The 22537-nt window shown below is 33.5% G+C and overlaps 3 protein-coding genes across 6 annotated transcripts; 1 reads left to right on the top strand and 2 right to left on the bottom strand.

Annotated features, from left to right (window-relative positions):
* Window positions 1-18: 18 nt before the first annotated feature.
* Window positions 19-15839, bottom strand: LOC123681919 (protein-L-isoaspartate O-methyltransferase domain-containing protein 2-like). 2 transcript variants are annotated; one of them, XM_045620284.1, is made up of 6 exons: window positions 15132-15802; window positions 14674-14925; window positions 13221-13292; window positions 9385-9770; window positions 936-1144; window positions 19-603 (listed from the first exon to the last, which is right to left on the bottom strand). In XM_045620284.1, the coding sequence occupies exons 1-6, from the start codon at window positions 15571-15573 to the stop codon at window positions 174-176; spliced, it is 1791 nt and encodes a 596-aa protein (XP_045476240.1). In that variant the 5' UTR covers window positions 15574-15802; the 3' UTR covers window positions 19-173. The 2 variants fall into 2 exon arrangements, with proteins under 2 accessions (XP_045476240.1, XP_045476241.1); XM_045620285.1 differs by lacking the exon at window positions 13221-13292 and having other exon boundaries at window positions 15132-15839.
* A 997-nt stretch (window positions 15840-16836) lies between these two features.
* LOC123683453 (platelet-activating factor acetylhydrolase IB subunit beta homolog) lies at window positions 16837-22535 on the bottom strand. 3 transcript variants are annotated; one of them, XM_045622517.1, is made up of 5 exons: window positions 22517-22535; window positions 21689-21735; window positions 20956-21104; window positions 20203-20386; window positions 16837-17218 (listed from the first exon to the last, which is right to left on the bottom strand). In XM_045622517.1, exons 2-5 carry the CDS (start codon window positions 21689-21691, stop codon window positions 16949-16951), a joined length of 606 nt encoding a protein of 201 aa, XP_045478473.1. In that variant the 5' UTR covers window positions 21692-21735; window positions 22517-22535; the 3' UTR covers window positions 16837-16948. The 3 variants fall into 3 exon arrangements, with proteins under 3 accessions (XP_045478473.1, XP_045478472.1, XP_045478471.1); XM_045622516.1 differs by lacking the exon at window positions 22517-22535 and adding an exon at window positions 22004-22092; XM_045622515.1 differs by lacking the exon at window positions 22517-22535 and having other exon boundaries at window positions 21689-21997.
* LOC123683451 (ATP-dependent (S)-NAD(P)H-hydrate dehydratase) lies at window positions 18271-19433 on the top strand. The gene has a single exon (XM_045622512.1). It carries the CDS (start codon window positions 18362-18364, stop codon window positions 19382-19384), a length of 1023 nt encoding a protein of 340 aa, XP_045478468.1. The 5' UTR covers window positions 18271-18361; the 3' UTR covers window positions 19385-19433.
* Window positions 22536-22537: the final 2 nt, after the last annotated feature.

The following is a 22537-nucleotide window of genomic DNA, read 5'->3' as shown; positions in this document are numbered from 1 at the left end:
AATAAATTATAGAATACATTATTGTCAAAAAAATTTATTCAACTGAATTGATATACTATCTTCAGTATTAGCCTCTAAAATAATAAAATAACCCAATATTCAATATATATAATGAATACAATATACACTAATCTAAAATGTGTAAATATAAGGTTGAATAATCATTAACAGTTTTAAAAATCCCTATTGCAATTAACATATTTCTTGAGAACTTGGGGCAAAGGTAATTGTTGTATCTTCTTTTTCATAGGAATCGAATAGCAGCTTTTATACATTCTATATTCTGTATTGGATTGATCATCATCACTTTCTGAGTCAGTAGACATATTGGGATCAGAAGAAACTCTTCGCCATTTTACACTTCTAGAACCTCCTTGTCTACTAGATCTTTTCGCACTTCTTAAAGGTTCCAAATCACTTACAGATATATATCTGCTGTGATATGCAATCATAGGATTTTCGCTATCACCGTCGTTTGTTTCACTATCAGATACTTCCAAAATTTCATTTTCATCACCAATTCCACTATCAAATTTTTTTCGTTCATACGTGCTTCTAGATTGATTTGAGCTTGTGGCTTCAGATTCTGAACTTTCAGTGCACCTATAACAACACTTCATGTTAAATGAAATAAATAATGTATATTTTGTTATATCATCACAAAACAATTGTTGCAGGTCATGTCGTATTCCGATAAAGAAGAACTGTTTTAATTGTTTAATTCAGATAGACAATGCAACTTCTAACAAAGTTAGAAATTATTTACTTTGTATTAATATGTCTGTGAATAAAGATTATTATTATCATGCTAGATTTTATTAAATTCCGAAAATATAGTACTTTGTTTTTTAGAGCTCGTTGCCCGAACACAGTGATAATATCCTTGATAAAAAACGCCCCAACATGGAATATCCTGATAAATAAAATCATCTTACCCAGAAGTATTTGAGTTTGATGGCCCCCTTTGATCTTGATATGATATAGAGCTGCATGCTGATCCATCATTGGCTACCATGGATGATGAGGTAGCATTTGCATTTTCATTCATTACTTCATCCATTCCTTGTCCCACTCTTTCAGAATTGACTTCTAAGTCTACTCCCCCATCGCTATCATCTTCATCTACGGAGGAACTCTGATTCCCCTAAAAAATTAAGTAATACATTACTGCCAGTTTGAAATCGGATGGTAAAAAAAAAAACTAATGATTTATGTTTTCTTCCGCAAATAAAGAAATATTGATTTTTTTCTGAGAAATATCATGGACTGACAAAGACTATGAATAAAATTATCCTAGACAAGCTTTTAAACAAATTAATTTTCAACACATGAATTAAAACTTACAGGAATTACCGTTGAACACGCAGTTGTAAAAGTTTTAGGTATTATGACTGGATGGACCTGATACAGGTGCATTAACAGCTGTAGCTAATACATTATCAGAATTCGACACGAATCTCAGTTGTGGTGCTAATTCATTTAGTTCATTTTTCAATGATTTCTTCATGGTGACCTTCATCTAACTGCATATACAGTGTGATCGATTTAGTGTTTGAATGGTCAGTAATTTTAATGAGCTGCTCTTCACCTACACCTTTTTTTGCTAGAGTTGAGACAGCTGTAGACTGTTTCGAATGATGAGTTATCTACACGTTTTATAGAAAACATGTGAGTCAATAGTGCTTAATCGGTTGATAACTCTTGTAAATTTTGGGCTAGGCGAATTGATTTAAATTTTGACGTAATCGACAGCACTCAGTGCATAAGCTTGAATTATTTTTGACTCTACAGGCTGGTCCAAAAGTAGTGAAACGATCCTGTGTTTTCAAATGGGAATGCCCAATTTTTATATCTTACTCATAATCTCCATGAAATTCTGATTTCGAAAAATTTCATGGTTGAAACGGTTTAAACTACAGATCATATCTTGAAAACCATTTGAGAAAATTATACAAAGTATTTTTTACAGGATTCCCGAAAAGTTCTTCCGCATATTTACGGATCACTCTATAGGTGGTCCGAAAGAAGCTGCAATTTTTAAAACTTTTTAAAAAATGTCAATAAGTCCATATTTTTCAAATGGCATGCTCTGATTTTTTTTTTGCTAGTCGGATAGCCTAATGAGTAGTCTTCTTTGTCTTGACGTGTGGTGCCTAAAATTAAAATCAAATCAAAATACCGAAATATCAATAAGCCAAATCAATGAAATCATCAAAATATTTGGAAACATTCATTTTGATAAAATGGAATGGACACTACGTGAAAAAACAGGAACATAGTCTGAATTCTCTTAAGGAGTTCGAAATGACTGCATATTTTCAGTTGAAAAAGTCTAATCAATATCATTTTTTATTGCTTATATGATCTGATTTTTTATCGCTTAGATGTCTGCAAACTTTCTTCAAATCAAACTGCATCTCAGTACAATCATATTGAAATTATTGAAAAAGTTTTCAGACATCTGAACAGATCATAAATATTGATGAGACATTTTCAGTTGAAAATATGCAGTCATTTCGTCTTTTGGACCAGCTTGTAGAGTCAAAAATAATGTAAGCTTGAGCTGAGTGCTGTCGATTCCGTTAAAATTTGAATCATTCTCCTAGCCCAAAATTTACAAGAGTTATCGATCACTATTGACACATTCTGTACATAAAATAACAATTCCAAATTTCGTTCAAAAGTTCGCGTTAATGGCGTCATCAGAACCACAAATAATTAAAGCAGAAAAAAATCGAGGAAAGCACTGACATAAAGTCCAGAGCTTTTGAGAGCTTGCATATTCATGTGACACAATAATTGTAGCACATGATAAATCAGTCAGAACCTGTATCCAGCACCTTCAGTTACTCATAGATCAGATTTGTAGATGGTTTTAATTATGGCGAATGAAACTAAATCCAGACAAATCAAAGTTTATGATTTTTCACCACTGAATAAATCCAACATCTCTGGCTGTATGTATAAACAAAGTCAACGTCTATCCCTCCACTTCAATGAAATATTTGGGTGTACAGATTGACAATAAACTGAATTTCAACCTGCAAATGAAATTGGTAAAAAAAAAAACTATCACTAGAGCCAAATATTTTGCCAAACTGACATAAAAAAACAAGTTATAACCATCCAAAATGCTACAAAATTTCATAAAAGCATATGTCGACCTTTAATTGAATATGCACACCCAATATATACACTGCGCAAAAAAATAAACTCACATTATGGAAATCTCAAATTTATTCTACAACTGAAGGTGTTCTCAATGATAATTATTTTTATCAGAATTATGCATGCATATGTTATCCACTTTCAACGTTTTTCTTCAATACAGATGTTTTTTTCCCAGCAAAAATAAAAAAAGATGAGATTATCAGATTTTGAATCAATTCTAGTGATCAATAGTTTTTCTTTCGTTTGATTTTCTACACTCGATCGCTATGCAACGCGAAACACGCAATTTGACCCAAGAGGAATGTGCCCAAGCGGTAGTTTTGCGAGAAGAAGGGTGGACATACACAAGAATTGCAGAAAGGTTTGGAGTTTCCCATACAAGTGTGTCCAAAATGTTGCAGCGATTCAGGGAGACAGGTATGAATGTCCGAAGACCAGGACAGGGTAGACCACGGGGTAAATAAACTTGATTTTAGAGCTTCATGCAGAGGTTATTTCAAGAGTAGCAATTTTCTAACAGTAATAGCGCTACACATTGAAGAGTGTATAATGTTTCTTTTCAAGAATAGAGATTACTTCAGTTCAAATTTGCCATCACATTCTTATAATAATAGAAATTGTTTATATGTATATCCAGTTCATAGATTGACTGTAACGGAGAGAGGAGCAAAGTATTCTTGCATGAAGTACTATAACAAATTGCCACCAAGAATAAGGCAAATTGATCAACAAAATAGATTCAAAAAAGAATTACACAAGTTTTTACTAGATCTTGAACCATATACAATCCATGAGTATCTCAATTCTCCAACATAGAATTTATATTTGTTTTTTTCTTTGACATATATTTCGTTCTGATTATATATATATTGTAAAAGTTTATGTGTAAGATTTTCGAAATAAATATTATTATCCGACTTTTGCCTATACGCGTAGGATTTCTCCTCGCCGTCGGCTTCTCACTCCTCGCTAAGAGGAACATTCACTCAATCCCAGATATTTAAAATATCAGAAGGGCAGAGCTCGGTCGTGTCCGGTCGTTGTGGTCCCCCTGGTTCTCGTCGAACTTCTGGTCCTCTCACACGTGATCCTTGGACCTGTCCTTCGCTTCCTAGGAATTTTCTCACCGTCCTTGCAGTACCTAAAAGAACAGCTTTTTGCATTATATTACATATATACTCACTAAGACCTAGTTCCTTGATATTTCTCTTGAGATTTTTGGGTACTATTCCTGTTGTTGAGATGATAATTGGAATAGTTCTCGTTGATATCATTCCCCACTGGCGCTTTATCTGAAATTCGAGGTCCCTATATTTTGAAATTTTTTCGACCTCTTTTTGACGCATGTTGTTGTTATTGGGTATTGCTACGTCGATGAGTATTGCTGCCTTTTGATGTTTATCAACTAGCAATATATCTGGCCTGTTGTGAGGGACTGTTTTATCAGTCAAAACTGTACGATCCCAGTACAGTTTATAGCGTTCGTTTTCCAGGATGGTTTCCGGTCGGTATTTGTAGTATGGCACTTTTTCAGAATGAATTAGTGTTAATTTAGTTGCCATTTCTTGGTGTAGAATCTTTCCTACTGCATCGTGTCTCTCTTTATATTCATTTCCTGCAAACATTTGACATCCTCCCGTGATATGTTGGATTGTCTCATTCGTTGGACACCCATAACGGCATCGATCGTCAGTAATAGTTCGATCCTTTATGATATGCTTGCAGTAATTTCTTGTTGAGATCACTTGATCTTGGATGGCTAAAAGAAATCCTTCCGTTTCTGGATACATCGCACCTGATGTGAGCCAATAGTTCGACGCTTCAATGTCGACATGATCCTGGTTCACCTCGTTGAAATGTCGTCCATGTAGGGGCTTTTCTCTCCATCTTTGCATTTTTTCTTGGATTGTCTGGTGGTTGTATGACAATTGCTCCTTGTGCAGTTGCAAAGGTGTTGATTCGTCTGCTTCACACAGTACTTTGTAGATCTCTGACGTGCCTGATTTGTCTTTGAAGTATGTTCGTAGGCATTCAATTTGACCATTGGCAAGTTCCATGATGTCTAGCAGACCTCTGTCTCCTTTATTCCTCGGCAGTGTCGTCCTCTCAATGCTACTTTTCGGATGGTGCTTGTGTGCTTTCGTCATCAAGGTTCTCATTTTGCGTTGCAGGTTTTCCATATCTGTTTTGCTCCATGGAATGATACCGAAAGAGTATGTGAGAATTGAACATGCATATGTGTTGATGGCTCTCGTCATGTTCTTGCTGTTGAGGTTTGTTTTTAAAATTTTGTTGATTCTCCTAATGAACTCAGTTGTTAAGTCTTCCTTCATTCTTTGATGGTTTATTCGTCGGTTTTGTTTCATTCCTAAGTATTTATAAAGATCGTCCGATTTCATTGCTTCTATCTCCTGTCCATTGGAGAGAGCTATCGGTTCATCTTGGATTTTTCCACGCACTACGCTAATCGTACGACACTTGTCCAATCCGAATTTCATCCCCACGTCTTTCGAAAAATTTTCCACTAGTTTGACCATAATTTGCAAGTGGTTTTTGTTGCCTGTTATAAGTTTTAGGTCATCCATGTATAGCAAATGATTGAGTGCAATGGTATTTCTATTTCCTTTGACATTGAAACCTTTTTCAGTAGCATTCAGTTGTTTAGAAAGGGGGTTCAGCGCCAAGCAGAACCATAAGGGACTCAATGAATCTCCTTGGAAAATTCCCCTCTTTATTGGAATCTCTTTAGTAGTTATGTTCGCCGTAGAGAGTTCGATATTCGTTCTCCAGTTGCACATTGCATACTTCAGAAAGTTTATTGTAATTGGATCGATCTTGTATATTTCCAAAATTTTTGTCAGCCACCCATGTGGAATAGAGTCGAAGGCCTTCTTATAGTCAAAATATGTCATAAAAAGATTTCTGTGTTTTTTGAAGGCTTGGTTACATATGATGGAATCTATGATCAGCAGTTCCTTCGATCCTAGTGCATTCTTGGAACATCCTTTCTGCTGTGCTGTCATTATGTTATTTGTCTCGCAATGCTTGTAGATACGAGATGCTATACATGATGTGATGATTTTATATATTGTTGGTAGACATGTAATTGGTCTGTATTTCGATGGATCCGCTGTGTGTTGCAGATCCTTCGGTAGGAGATAAGTGGTCCCTGTTGTTAGAAATTTGGGCATTTCCGTTGGATTCCTCATAACCTCATTTATGGTTTCAACTAGCCTGCCGTGTATACACCAAAATTTCTTCAACCAAAAGTTGTGGATTCCATCTGGGCCGGGTGATTTCCAATTGTGTGCGTTTTTCAATATTTCATGGAATTCTTCTATAGAAACTGCGTTATGCGGCATGTGTTCTATTGTCTCACAGGATTTCTCTTCACTTCTTATCCAATCAGCCTGGGAGTTGTAGGGGGTTGGTGAAGCCAGTTGATCTGTCCAAAAATTCTCAATAACCTCGACGATTGGATAACTTCCTTGTGTTGCTGACATATTGTTGTTTAACATTCTATAGAATTTTCTTTCGGAGTTTTCAAAAATCATATTATCCTGTTTTCTTCTATAGCTCTCATTGTATCTTCTGAGTCTTTCGGAGTACACACTAAGTTTTTGTTTCAGTGTGTCTAAAATTTGTTGAGCATTTTCATTGTTTGGATCATATGTTGTATGTTGCCGGTGACGATCCATCATTATATTCACCATTTTTTGTAATTTTCTAGACGGCGAACCTTTTGCAAATTGGGTGAGCCTCCCAATATCTTGGCGGATGCTGTGCACTTTATTTTCTAGTCTTTTTTGCCAATGTGGTTTATTTTGTTGTTTTTCTCTGGCTGGTTGCTGACTTTTAGGTTTTGGCTTCACACCTAGCACTGTTGCTATTGAAAATGCTGCACAGTATATGATGAGGTGTAATGATTCGAGATCATGGTAGTCAGAAAGATACTTTGGTATAATCTCCTTGTTGGTCATGACCAGAAGATGAGATAGTTTCTTGGATGTCCTCAATCTTGGTAGAATCGGTCGTCTCAATGGATCTGTGCCCTCAAAATCTATAACGCATCTATTCATTGTGGCAGATAATCGCTCCAGTAGTTCTCTTTGGTCTTCTTCTGGATTTTCGACGGGTGCAGCATATATTTTCCGTCGTTGAGCATCACTTATTGCTATCACATCTGCGTTGTTTTGTTCCTCAGTGTTCATTTGTGCATTGATGTTCTGTTGGTTTTCAGCACATTCGTAGTTTTCTTCAATTGTCTTTTCCTTGTTAGTGAGGTCTCTATTCTGTAGCCTCAGTTGGACTTCATTTTTTATGGTGTTAAGTCTCTCATCGGGTACAAGTTTATTTCTCAATATGACCCGGTATTGGTCGGCTACTCTTTGCTCAGAAACTTGGAGTTCGGGATAGTTTCTTTCGAATTCTGCAAATAATTTTTGCCGGTAGCCTATTTTATCCTCTTCCATATTAGTCACTTCATAGTATATGCGCATGATCGTTTCATTTATCGAACTTGTCCATTTCATGCGTCTTCTTGGTAGACCTGCTTGGGTGAGTGCTGGTTGGGGATCCTGCGCAGCACCTTCAGCGGTCGGAGAAACTCGTGTTATTCTTCTCCTAGAATGTTGAGATTGTGGAGGCGTAGCATTTTGTTCGACAGACGCCCGTCTCCTAAGCACTCTGTCACCGACGTCCCGCATACTGTCATGTCCAGCGCCGGCTCCAGACACGCCCTGACGAACCTCAGGCAGCGGCTCTATATTCCTATTCCTCATTCCTCATTCATGGGTTCCCCCGTGTCGTGGGGGAGACGGCCTTTGATCGCTTTTTACGATCCGCAGAGCTACGGTGGGAGAATTCTTGAGCTGCTTTCCACACGGCTTCGTCCGTTACCCTGGACAGGGACCCTTCGACAGGTTTCAGCTTCCCGGGTCAGGGAGCTCCTGGAATCTGCGGTGGGCAGGAGTCGATTCAACTCTCCTGATAGGTGAATCGCTAGGAATTCACCTACCGCTACCCATGATTATTATTATTATTATTATTATTATTAACAACTGCCATTCAAGAACGTTACTTGAGAGTTTCTTCGTTGAGACAACGGTTTGCAACCGCTCGCCTCCTTCAAAATCAGCTTGAGCAAACTCATGGGGTGCAAATTAGCACTCAGACAATAAGAAATCGCCTCAGAGAATATGATTTAAGACCTCGTGTCGCGGCAAGAGGCCCAGCTCTTACCCCAGCCCATCGAAGGGCGCGTTTGGATTTTGCGAGAGAGCATATCCATTGGGAAGAGGCTGATTGTCTCCCTGAATCGCTGCAACATTTTGGACACACTTGTATGGGAAACTCCAAACCTTTCTGCAATTCTTGTGTATGTCCACCCTTCTTCTCGCAAAACTACCGCTTGGGCACATTCCTCTTGGGTCAAATTGCGTGTTTCGCGTTGCATAGCGATCGAGTGTAGAAAATCAAACGAAAGAAAAACTATTGATCACTAGAATTGATCGAGAACAACTGATTTCAGAATGGAGCCAATACATTCAAAATCTGATAATCTCATCTTTTTTTATTTCTGCTGGGAAAAAAACATCTGTATTGAAGAAAAACGTTGAAAGTGGATAACATATGCATGCATAATTCTGATAAAAATAATTATCATTGAGAACACCTTCAGTTGTAGAATAAATTTGAGATTTCCATAATGTGCGTTGATTTTTTTTGCGCAGTGTATGAATTGTAGAGCTCCAGCAGTGAAAAATCTCAAGGTGGCAGAGACAATAGCACTTAGGATCATCACAAGAATCAGACATCCCAACAATATATATATAACCCGCCAAACCAAATGATGTATTCAAGAACCAAGATTGAACCAATTGATTCTAGATTTTGTATTCTCAACAGAAAGTATTTCAACAAACTTAAAGAACTCAATGACATAGCTGACCTTTACCACAATGAAGAACATCATACAACTTTTAGCAAATACCTTACACATACTTTATTCGGAGCATTAGAAGACACATAATGTACTTTTTTTTGGAAGTATTTATGTATATGCTGTGTAATAAGCTGAAGGACCTCAGGTCGATGGCCATCAATAAACTTTTCTCTCTCTCTCTCTAGCATTGAAAGAGGAAATAATAAACCCTAGTGTAAAATAAGCAGTGTTCAGCATCAGTAAATAATAAGAGAAAAAAAATGTCTAACCCTTCTGGTTCGAGAATATGTAGGTCTTCTATGATCATCAGTTTGGTTGCTACTTCCAGCCCCCGACTGACTTCTATTACGTCTCGTGGTATTGTCATGATCTCTATCCCGGTATTTGAGGGTCTCGAACAGGTGTCCCAAAAGGTTGCTCTTTCTGTTCAATTCCCACCAACCTCCATCAGTAAGATCATCGTCTGAGCTGTTGTCTAGTACAGGCACAATGTATTTTTTGATCAGCTTCCTGTTTTCAATCGCCTCTCTGAAAGATGGCTCATTCACAGAAGGTCTTCTAATTACGGTGGGAAGCTCCTTTTGGATGTTCTTTCGCAGGATGTCACGAATGACAATTCGAGATAACGCTTGTAAACTTTGAGGTTGGATGTCAACTATAAGGAAATAATGATTACATCACTTAAAAAAAATAGCCTTGAAAAAATTGATTTTACACCAAAGGAATAAAATGCATGATTTTTTCCAAGGTGTGTTTACAGCCCGAGGAATTAAGCTCGAGCCACAAAGCACTGAGGGAAAAAGTATTCCCAAGGTGTATACAGGGTGATTCAAGAAAGTAGTTGGTTAGTATATTTCATAGAAAGACTAGAGATAAGCATCTGAAATTTTATAGTTGAGCTTTGTTTTCGAAAAATGAATTCTTGGAAAAATTCTTAGATTCGTTTGACTTCCGGTTTCACCGGAAATGATCCCAACTTTTGTTTTTTAAATTTGACACCCAGTTTTTTTATTTATAATCATTGAATTTACATTGCTGCAATGTATCATTAGCATTTGTCTGAAATCGATTTACTCAAATAGGGTTTCATTCCTATGTTAATGACTGAGATTTTTGCATGACAATTTCCTATTGTCTAGTTTCTATCAAAAGACGGACTAATGCTTCTCCTCCGTCAATTTAAAATACAATCACCACATATAGGATGTTTCGATTTCAATGCCAAAATCAGCTAAGACAAAAAACTCATTTTTTCAAATTAGAACCCATTTTTTATTGTTTATTTCACGAGATATAGGGCAAAATTTCTTTTTCTTCTCAAGAATAGTCTGATTCTCGTTTGAATTATTGAAGTTTCGTACATTCTTCAGAAGTCATGGTGAAGGAAACAAGAATTTAATAATCAATATTATGTTTTCAATCTCAAGTTCCATTTCCATATGGCCATTCGGAAAAAATGAAATGCCAAAACATAGGTATTATTTTTTTATCACAAAAAATTTTGAATATATTTAAATTGAATCACCCTGTTCAATTGACGGAGGAGAACCATTGGCATGTCTTTTGATAGAAGTTAGAATATTAGAAATTTTGTTGCAAATATTATAATTATTGGAATGAAGCAATATTTTAAGATTCTTTTCAGATTTCAGTATTTTTCAAGTATTTTCTGGGAAAAATTTTTCCAACCGACACATTAAAGCAAATTGGTATAATTTCCGTCAAACGAATCTGGAATTCATCTTTCCCAGCAAAGCTCAACTCTAAAATTTCAACTGTTTATCTAGAGTCTTTCTAGCAAATATTCTAACCAACGGTCTTCGTGAATCACCCTGTATACTTTTTTTTTGCATGACCCAACTGTGCACATTCCCGATTTTAATTGAAAAAATAATGTTGACACCATCGAGTATTCAAAATTATTAGCATTTATGAAGAGAAAACATGTTGGGTACCAGTCAACAAAATACAAAAGTCTTACTAGACATCAAATTCTAATTGAAGCTTCAAATGAAAAGTTCCCAATGGCAATGTGATTTTAAATAAAATATTCAATTTCTATTTTGGGTAGCAACCATTATAGGCATAGCTGGGAGATCAGATGAACTGATAAGCCTGACTATAGTGATGATGTCCAGGACTTGGGATCACCCATCACTCCAAAGAAAATTTTTCTATTTATTTTGATGCCATTTCTAAAAAGTATATGGTTCTGCAGAAAGAGTAAACATAAAGTTATAGGAATAAAAAATGTTCTAGTACTGTTGCAGATAGTTAAGTTCATTAATAAATAAGATGATTGTTGAGAAGATTGTTGTGGGGAAACATTCGGAAAAGGACCAACCTTTAACTTCCAGCTAGTTGAAAGAAGTGAAATAATATTATGATAATATAGTAAATAATTCACTAACATCTTAGTATTAATGTAAATGTTAATATTAAGTAAATATGATAAAATAAACTTCAATTAAGTTAGCTATGCTTTTTTACTCAAGTCAGTAAAAGACTCACTTTACAGTCGCCTTTTGAACGTAAAACAGTTAATTATAAATGGGTCGTGCAAAAAAGAATTTTTTCCATGAATGAAGAGAATATTCAATGAAAAAACCTTAAATTTTTGAGCGCTTGTTTCAGAGGAACTACTGGTTATCATTTTGCCTTAATTTCTGTAATAAATACATCGAAGATCAAAATCAGTTTGATGGTTCCAGAGCAACCAGTATACACATATAATAATAATAATATATATATATATGTAGTTTTGTTCCCTAAATAATTGAAAAAGTACCGATCTTATCGAACTGAAATTTGAAAAAAGGTTGCAAAATTTCAAGCGGATCATATTATTGGGAGGTAAGTTTTTTTTTGTGAATTTTCATGAATCCGAGTCTAAATTTCACTACAATGTTCATCGATGAAGTGAGTTATCCAAGAAATTCGTCTAGTTAGGTTATACACAGGAAAAAACAATCAAGTTTTTATTGAGCTGAAAACTCTGTGAACCACAGTTTCAGTTGACTCATTTATATCGAATTTTTTCAGTTATTTTCAAAATATCTAAACTAATTCAAAAAAGGGAACCCTTAGACAGAACCAAATCAAAAATTCAATCATATTGTTATTATTATTAACTATTCACATATCTGAAACACAAAAAGCTGAATATTATTATTTCCATTGAATATTCTCAAAATAATCCACAAATAAGTCACTAAGATACACCCAAATACAAATACAAAATGTTAGAAATACAAAATATTCTCTTGATTAGCTTAATCATTACAATGAAGTAACAGTTCTCTGCCTAGCTATTGAAGTTTCGCAATCAAAAACTAGAGAAAAAATAAGAAATCAAATGATACTAAATAATCAATTCAAACAGATTAATAACTTTTCAACCTACCCTGTAAACATTAATTCAATTACCTCCAATAACTTGGAACTTGTCAGTTGGTTAGCACCTCAGAGTAATAAACATAAATAGAGGAAGTCATCTTCAATAAGCGAAATATTCGCACAATATTGGCTTATTGAACAAACATCTTTACGTCTCACGTGAATGTAAGTTTTGTAATAACTCACAAAATATTGAAGTAAATAACTTAAAATATCTGAAAACACTACAAACTGCCAAAAAGAACTGATGACACATCGAGGGAAAGAATCCATCATAGATGTTAAAGCTCAGATTCAAGCAGGAAATAGTTAATATTCTTTCTCGGTCACGTGTAGTGCGTACGCTAATTTTACAAAAATAGTAATTGTGGACTTTTATCTATGGGATTTCTGTAAATCTAAAGTTTACGTGTTGAACCAACATCCCTAGACCAGTTTGAACAAAATATATTTTCTAATTTTTTTTCCTATGAACATTTTTTTGAGACACCTTGTACAATCAACTTAAGAATTGCATATACGCCTTCCATCTATGTTTATTACTTTGTGTTTATCACATTGTGTTGATAAGGAATATCTAGCGAAACAACAAATTGTAGGCATTATAAATTACAAGTACACCATACAACGCCAATGCAGCTTCGTAAGAGAGTTATTTCTCCACTATTGCAAGATAAGATAAAAAATGCAACTATTAAGAAATCCTTACCCTGCTTCCAAACCGAAGACTCGAATAGGTTCACTTCTGGGATGAGATAGGCACATTTCCCTGAACATTCTACTACACAATGAGGTTAAAGCAGTAAATATCACATTGGTCGAAGCGGAATTCGCAAAGATTCGAAAATCAGATGAAAACAGTTACGATTTCGAAAAGAGATATGACAGGATGTTCAATCTTGATTTGTACTGGCTTTAACTATATTTTCCATAGAATGTAGTTAAAATTTATGAGCCTCAGATAAGGCGAAAACATTCTAATGTCCGTTCTTATGTTGATATCGGAACAAAAAAATACAACCTCTCAACTGCCCAAAAAAAAAAAAAAAGCTATGACTTCATTCAAAGTAGTAAATTATCTTCTTTTCAAAAAAAAAAATCTGGTAACCAAGCACTTTGATAATATTAAGTACAGTGTGGCCAATTTTTGTTATTTATCTCATTTACATTATTTAATTGTATTCACATCAAGACGAATAAAATTTATAATGATCTTACTATAATAATAATGTCCTTTTATGGGAAATAGGCAAAAAAATTGAAAATGTTAAAATCTTGACTTTTAGACATCTTTAGAAATAACTTGTCTTAATTTTTTATATTACATGTTTCATTGTATTACTATTGACTCCTACAATAACATGATCATTGGAGTTAAAAAAAAGCCCTTAATTAAGAAACTGAACAAAATACATAGAGATGTAGCAAGAGTCATTGAGAAAAAGATGTTTTTTCTCTTTACTAGAACTACTATATCGTTGTCAAGTACAAGTTTGATATCCAATATGACCTTTGCTACACCTATGTACTGGAAGTAAATGATGTGTCCCCAGATTTAAAATGAAGCAGTGAATAATATGACAACTGAAAAAGGATGATGTGCCTCGAAAGCGTTAATATAAAAAAGAGATATAAAAGAATTTAATGAAGGTGACCATTAATAAAGTCCCAGAAAAGGCTATAGGTCAACCCCTTTTACAAAATTTCTACAAACTTTTCGCCTTAGGATCAAAAGTGCCATTTTTGTCCCAAAGACCAAAGTTTATAATGTTCTATTTGATATTATAAGTTTGAAATGTGGATCAATAAATTGGATACTACCTGAAAATATGTTCTCAAGACTTTGATTATAGAATCGAACGCTTAAGGGTTAAGAATAAATAAAGCTTAATTAAAATGTGCATATTGGTTTTTTTCAGGGCTTCAACTGAGAGAACTTTAAGAAATTGGAACTTGAAATGAATTCTAAATAGTGCTCAGTTACCATTACTCTTAAAATATATCTATGTTATCTACCATATCTTGAATAAGGATTTGTAAACATTATTTAACTACTTATATATGTTAGCTTTGTTAGATATGATTAAATTAATTTAAATACCCAACCAAGTACATTCAAAAGTTGAAAATTTTATTTCAATTTATCAAAAATCAATACTCACATAATTTAGTCAAGTCTTGGCTTGTCTCATCTGCTCTCAATAAATTTGCAAAAGATACAGGCAACAATGATTTCGATTCCCATCGAGTACCAGAAATGCGCTTATACTGCATTAAATTTTCACCAATAGGTACTACTAATATACCACCAATTTTGATGAGATTCTTTAAGTGCTGCTCATATTCTATTGGGCAAGCAGCTCCACAATAGACTCTATCATACAATCGATTTTCGGTAAGGCACAAACAATTTGCTGAAAAAGCATATAACTTTAATTCAACATAGACTTCTTAACATTTTAATCAAATAATTCTATTTCCATTGGTACTGGTAGAATAAAAAAAACCTTTAATTTGGATGGAGAAAAAACCATTTAAAATTACAACAAGTTTTGCTCAAGGACAATATTCAAGTACAAATCAGCAAAAATAACCCAACCATTAAAAATGAAAAGTATACCTCTTGCAAATACTGGTTCACAAAAATCAAACTCATCAATGGCACCAGAGTATTTTTTAAAATCTTCCAGTTTCTTATAGGCATATTGTACTACATCTTCATGAAATTCAATTCCATGATTAATTCCACTAGATCCTAATATAATACCAACGACTGTGCTCAAATATCCAGTTCCAGAACCCAAATTCAAAAAAGATAATCCTGGTTCTAAGCACAATCCTTCTATTACTTCGCTATAAATACAAGGAGCTGAAATATGTAGATGACCACACTTCCAAGCAGCATCTTGGTAAGCATTTCCCCTATTTTCTGGTAAAAAATATTCAGCTCTATCTACGGCTCTGAATGCTATCTCTGCGGCTGATGTCTTTATATAGTCAACTTGGACTAAATTATTTATCAAATCTTCATTACTTTTGCCTGTACTTACTATTCCTCCCATCTTATAAAAATGTCCGACGTAAATACAAAGCTAAATATATAATGTCTTAAAATAACTATGAAATATTTCGTTGAACACTAAGATACTAATTAATATATGGATAAATTATTGTTCTGTCTAAAGTCATATTAAACAACAAGAAAAAAATTATCTCAAAGAATTCGATACTGGATGAAAGCTCACAAATATAAACATCCACATAAGTGACAGCACTTTGTTTACCAAAATTTGCACAGATGTCCTTGTTCCATAGAGTGCATATGTAGACAATGTCATTGTCATTAGATGAATGGCCGTTATTTTTACATAATTGAAAATTGAATACAATTTTAGGAAATCTTTTAGAAGAATTATTTTCGTTCAATTAATAGATCATGTAAAAGATCACAGTCATCACAGAATAACAAACTAGTGCGTTATGCAAGCAATACAGCAAAAATAAGGCCGATGTCTAGAAATATTGGTGTACGCACCCCAATCTTGAAAAAAGTTAACGAAAAACTAGCAATTTTCGCATTTGTAGGAGATCTCTGATTTGTAGTTATAGTATTCCCAAGTTTCTTGGAGAAATATTTCGATTATACGAGAGTTGCCCAAGCCCAAGTTTCCAGAAATTCCTTTGGGGCCTATGAATTCATTGCCTTTCAATACTTTCAAATGAACCCCGGTATTTAGCGGATCGCGGTATCCACTACAAAGGGACTTCTGACCTAGCGTTTTATGGACTAGTTCAAGTGACTTTGGATATACTATACCACCAAACTAATTTAACTGAAATTGCTCATACTTTAGTTGGTTTCCGCATCGTTTCTTATAACGCTCACAATAATTGAGATCTCAAGCGCGATCTAGGGAAGCAAAGGGAAGTTTTGTTAATCCTGAATTGTCTTAGACAAAATTAAAATGACTACAACATCTTAAACAAAGTCAAGCCATCAATTATCCAACTTATCCCCATTATGGCACGTTTGGTTTTTTGTAAATTATGGAGCTAGTGCCAAATTTGGCAGGGGTACGCAAAATTGATTTCTATAAAATAATATATACATGTATCTATGTCTTCTATCAATAACTTCAAAATCGTTCATCTTTTCTTGATAAATTTAAAATGTTTTCAAGAACCCAATACGCCAAACAGACCAAAGGTAAAATATAGGAAATTAAAACATATTTACATTTGATCAACATATTGAAATTCTTATTTGTTGAAGAAACATTATAAATAACACATATTTCTTTTATTGTCTTTAGAAATTCAATAGATGAATGGCATCTCTTTATTGATATATATCTTATAAAACATTTTTTGATACAGCTGCAATTGTTGAAAATCATAAAAAAAATACAAATGGAAATACTTTCATGTTAGCAAAAATTATTTTTTCAATACTTCACATAATTTATCGTACACAGGTCCAAAAATTTTCCAGTAAGCTGAATTTGTCAGGTGTAAATAATCATGTAATATGAAATGTGGTATTGTTTTATCATTTTGGACAATATTGTCATGTATTTTTACAACATGCACATTAGGTGTTAGCATATCAGCATTATCGGGATTGCAGAATTTGTCCAAAAGAAAGGTATTAACTTGATCATTTCTTTCTCTATACGGGTTTGGATACTGCCCTCTAGGAAGAAGAGTCTGTAAATAAGTTTAAATATCACACAGTTTGATAACGAATCAAACCAAACCATTTAATCAAAAACTTACAATAAAAAATAAATAACGATAATATAATCTTTGATATCATCATGTAATGTACGTATAAACTAGATGAACTTTACAATATACAGGGTGTTTCCTAAACATGCGGCAAAAATTCAGGGGGTTGTTCCTTGGACTATTTTAAGCATGTTTTGTCCTTGGATGATTTTTGAAAAACCTCTTTGTTTCGAAGATACAGGGCGAACAACATTTTTCATATTTTTAAAATTAATAATAGTTTAAATAAAAATGCGTACCGCACTGTGTTTACTAAGTAGGTACAATTTATTTTTAAATTTGTTTAACAACATTCCAATTACTAAACCCCTTAGATTATTTCCTATGAGGCCATCTAAAATCAAAATCATTAGTTTATACCACTCCAGTAGAAAATGTGGAAGACTTGCGAAATCGGATCATTGCTGGGTGTAACTTAATAAGAAATGATCCTGGTGTTTTTGAAGGGTTCGGCAGTCAATGAGGAGAATATTGGATGCTTGTATGCTGGCTAGAGGTGGTCATTTTCAACAGTTTTTGTAGGTTGAGTTGAATTTTCATGTAATTTTTCATAATAAAATGTTATTATCTGAAATTTTGTTTCCCCTATATCTTCGAAACAAATAGGTTTTTCAAAAATCATCAAAGGACAAAATATTCTTAGAATAGTCCAAGGAACAACCCCCTGAATTTTTGCCGCATGTTTAGGAAACACCCTGTATATTACATGCTGTCTCAGATATAAAATACCAATATTCTAATATATATTATGTATATAGGTTGTTGTTTTGCATTTAAATTGAAATTAGAAAAGTTATAACTTATCAAACTGTTTTAAAAGTTTTGTTGTACTCATTTTCGTATCGTATAGGTATATTAAAAAGCTTTGTACTTTAAATTAATCGATTTTTCAGTCCGAGAAAGCAGCAAATAGGTCATGATTTAAGTTGACTATTGTATTCACCATGTTTACCTCAGAGATGTTTACCTTTTACCATGTCAGTCCAAAGTCAAAACAAAACACCTAACCTTGTTTTCGAATTATCGTCATGATAATAAGATACTATATATTTCCTTATTGTTATGCATTTTATGAAAAAATCAAGCAAGTGCATAATTAATATTTTCTCCTTGAAATATTTAGTTTCTAAAAGAATGTCCACACAACCGAAGTTTCTCAAAGAAGACTACCTCCTAGCAAAATGTAAACAGTTGCCCCCTTCTCTATCTCAAGATAAACACAAGGGAGAAGCTGGAAGAATAGGAGTATTTGGAGGAAGTCTCGAATATACTGGAGCTCCTTACTATGCTGCCATAACTTCGCTGAAAGTTGGAGCAGATCTAGTGTATGTGTTTTGCATGAAAGAAGCAGCTACAGTTATAAAAACATACAGTCCGGAGCTGATTGTGCTTCCATATCTTGACCATAGCCAAGCAGCAACTAAAATAGAACCTTGGTTGGAAAGACTCCATGTTATATTGATTGGTCCAGGTTTAGGAAGAGACGAATCTACTTTCAACGTTATAAAGCAGGTGATCAGTTTATGCAAGAAGTTGAGAAAACCACTGGTTATAGATGCAGATGGATTATTCCTGATTTCAAATAATATTGACTTGATAAAAGACTATCCAAATAAATTAATTTTAACACCAAATATAGTTGAATTTTCCAGATTGGTAGGTAATTCAGAAACCGAAAAATATAGGACTAACTCAGCAAGACTTTTTGAGTTGTGTTCGAACTTGACAATTGTTGTAAAAGGGCCAGAAGATATAATTTTCGATAAGGCAATTGAGACAAAAGTAACTGGTTCAGGATCAGGTAGAAGATCTGGAGGCCAAGGGGATTTGTTAGCAGGTGCAGTGGCCACCTTTTTGTGTTGGTCTATGCAAAAAGATATTCCGATAGAAAGTGAAGAATCACATGATGAGAGAGCTCTTTTAGCTTCCTTCGGGGGTTGCAAGCTTGTGAGAGAATGTAATAAAGTAGCTTTTTCCAAATTTGGAAGGAGCATGACTGCTTTAGATATGACATCTATGGTGCACACTGTTTTCGATCATTATTTTGAGAATAAGAAAAATGTTATTGGGAGTGTTTTTGATTGATCATTAGTACTTTTTTGATCAAAGTAATCAAAGTAAATATTATTTCTATATAATTGTCTCCTCAATTACCCTACATGAGTTTCTGTCAGACGTAATTTTACATCAACAATATCTATACATATTATATTGTTTATTATTAAGTGTTTATAATGTAAGAAGAAATCAAATTAACCCAGAAGTATCCATTGGAAAATAGGATTTCATTATAATTTTCTAAAATGCAGATGTGGAATAACTCTTACAATGATATAATAATAAATAGATGAGCCCTTAAGTGGTTGTGCCGTGTAGAGCATTGACTCCAACATTAGAGAGAAAAAGTTTAAGACCTGGGTTATGTGACCAAGACAAATAGAATAAAGATGTTTGATTTCAATCATAATGGATGTCAAATCACATGATCTAAAAGGATTCAATAATCGATTGGTTCAATATATTAAACCAATGTTTTGATGTATGAGAGTCGATTCATCTGCTTTTATGTGCTATCTACTAATTATTAGATCATTGAGCTCTTCCATAAATCTTGAAACATAGATCATTCTCAAGTGTCGTTTTATGAATTATTCACCCCCAGAATTTGAAGAGAAAATACTTTTCAATTCACTTCTTTTGGATGGTCACAATGGTTTTTGAGTGGTTATGGAGATTGTAAATAGATTAAAGATCTACTGATCAACTAATTACATTAATATTCTTGAAGGGGGTTTCGCTTGATATAAGACAAATTTGAAACTTTCTCTTTTTTACTTATTTACTTGATGAATTATTGTAAATTATTGATTTTTATTATAACTACCAATAAATTTTTTACCTACCGGTAGAATAATGGCAATGTTTCCTGATTTTTGCTTTATATTTTTGATGATTTCAAGAATTCCTTCAAAAACCTCATGAGGAGTACAGTCAGTATTATTAGTTCCGACAAATAAAACAATAGCTTTTAATTTGGAATGAAAATCTAATTCACCATTCTGTATCCTCCAGAGCACGTTCTCCACCCTGTAAATGAAGAAAATATGGATAGAATTCAATTACATATTTCAGAGACAGTTTACTTAATGAAAAAGCTCATATACTGATATATTTTCAGTAACAGTGACTCACATCTATTCGAACTTCTTGACAAAAAATTAATAGGAATATTTAATGATATTATTTTGCCAACACTGAATATGTTACTAGTTCTTGTTAAAGGGTGAGTAGTCGTGGTAGTTTGTTGGGGCAATTACAATGCCAATCATAGAAATATCATTACAATTCTATTCTGATAAAGTAACAGAATTGTTCAGATTAAATGGATCTCTTATTACGGTAATCCTAAAGTTGAAGCGGAAAGAATTGTGGTTGCAACTGCATTGAATCAACTACTGTTCAAGTAGCAACTATTTAACTACTGAAACATCAAAAGTTTTTAAAGGTCGATTCCGCGAGGTGGAAAAAAATCTAGTTAATAAAAGTATACAATTTATCATTTAAGAACCGACTTGATAATAAAATATGAGCATCTTGGTCAGTTTATATAAGCCCCGAAAAATAAAGTTATGCAGCATGTTACTCTAAAATTTTACCTGTCACCTCCAATACCAAAATTACAGCAGTGCAGAGAAATGAATTTTTCTGCCCATATGGTGGAGAACTGTAGCTGTTGAACGATTGAATCTCCTATAAAGAGAACCTCTGGCTCCGAATTTTGAGCTTCATTTAGGTATCTGTTGTGCTGTTCGTGAAATTTATATTAGTTAATATTAGAATATTGACTTCAATAAGTTATATCATGCATGAATTACGTACTCAATTGTATTAATATATAATAAGTTTTTCATAATATATAATAGATCGGATGTTTCACGACATTCGAATACTAAAATGTGAGCAGCTATTTAAATCTTGGAATTTTCGTAACAGCAAAACTATTAGTCGGAGTTTGATACATCATATTCTCTATTTAGAATAATTGAATTAATTCACATTTGTAATAGAATATCTCCTGAGTGTCGGGATAGAAGACATCATATGAATACATAATGGATATATTATTAAAGAGCTAAATAAATTATGTCATTGTTCTTATTGTCCATTAAATATCAATGTATCATACGTATGAATAAGAGAGCGCTAAACTTCTGCGATACTTTGATCTTTGTTTTTGATGAGTAGTGTATGTAGTAAAAAACATTTTTCACTAATTCTTTGAGAATATCAAAGTAATCCGACTGCAGTTACAATATAATTGTCACCAATATTTTCACTATTAGGTAAATTCAAGAGTAAATTTCCATATCAAAATAAATATGAGCTTACCATGCTTTGCCATCTGCCATCACCAACTTCATCTTCAGGTGGTTGCGCTAAAATACAAGGATTCATTTCTAGAAAAATATTTTGAGGATGCCGAAATGTCACAGCAATAACGTAAGAAATGTGAAGGAAATGAAATGAATTAAGCACTAAATCTAAATTGAGGAAGCGTTTTAATATCTTGCGTATGCCCTAATAAAAGTTAGTTATCTTTCTCTTGCTAATAACAAAGGATATGATTTTTATCAACTGATGATACATTTTTTTTTAAATAAATAAGGGAGCATGATAGGAGACAATTCTAAAATATTATTTTACATTTCTTCGTATTCATAATTTTTTGAATTAAGGTTATGTAAAATATTGACACAGCTGCCCAAGTTGTTTTTGATCAACCTTTGTCCTCGAAAAGCATTTTTGAAGAATTCAAAACACCCCAATTATATCATAATTGAATTTTAAATAGAACCCAGTGAAAACTATATCATTATAATATATAATGTATAGGTTCGCATCATAGATGTGATATAATTATTATGTCTGTTTTCATATATTCATTCAAGATGATTTTTATATAAATGTGGATATCCCTTATCTACAAAAAGAGTCACAAATTGAGGAAACCAGCCTATAGAATATTTTTTCCATCTTTTATGTATGTTTCATTACTTCTTCAAATTCAAAGTGAAGAACCTTTAAACTACAAAATACACCCCCTCCTATAATAAATAGATTTAAGTTTATTTTTGGGATATTTTAAAAGTTTGCCAATAGCATGTGATGCAAGAAATAATAAAAATTCTCATTATTCTCTATACCCAAAACATTCACCTTTATTCGACTAAATGATCT

The sequence above is a fragment of the Harmonia axyridis genome, chromosome 6, assembly GCF_914767665.1.
Source record: "Harmonia axyridis chromosome 6, icHarAxyr1.1, whole genome shotgun sequence".
NCBI lineage: Eukaryota > Metazoa > Arthropoda > Insecta > Coleoptera > Coccinellidae > Harmonia > Harmonia axyridis.
The sequence above is the reverse complement of the archived record's forward strand: the minus strand, read 5'-3'. Positions and strand labels throughout refer to the sequence as shown.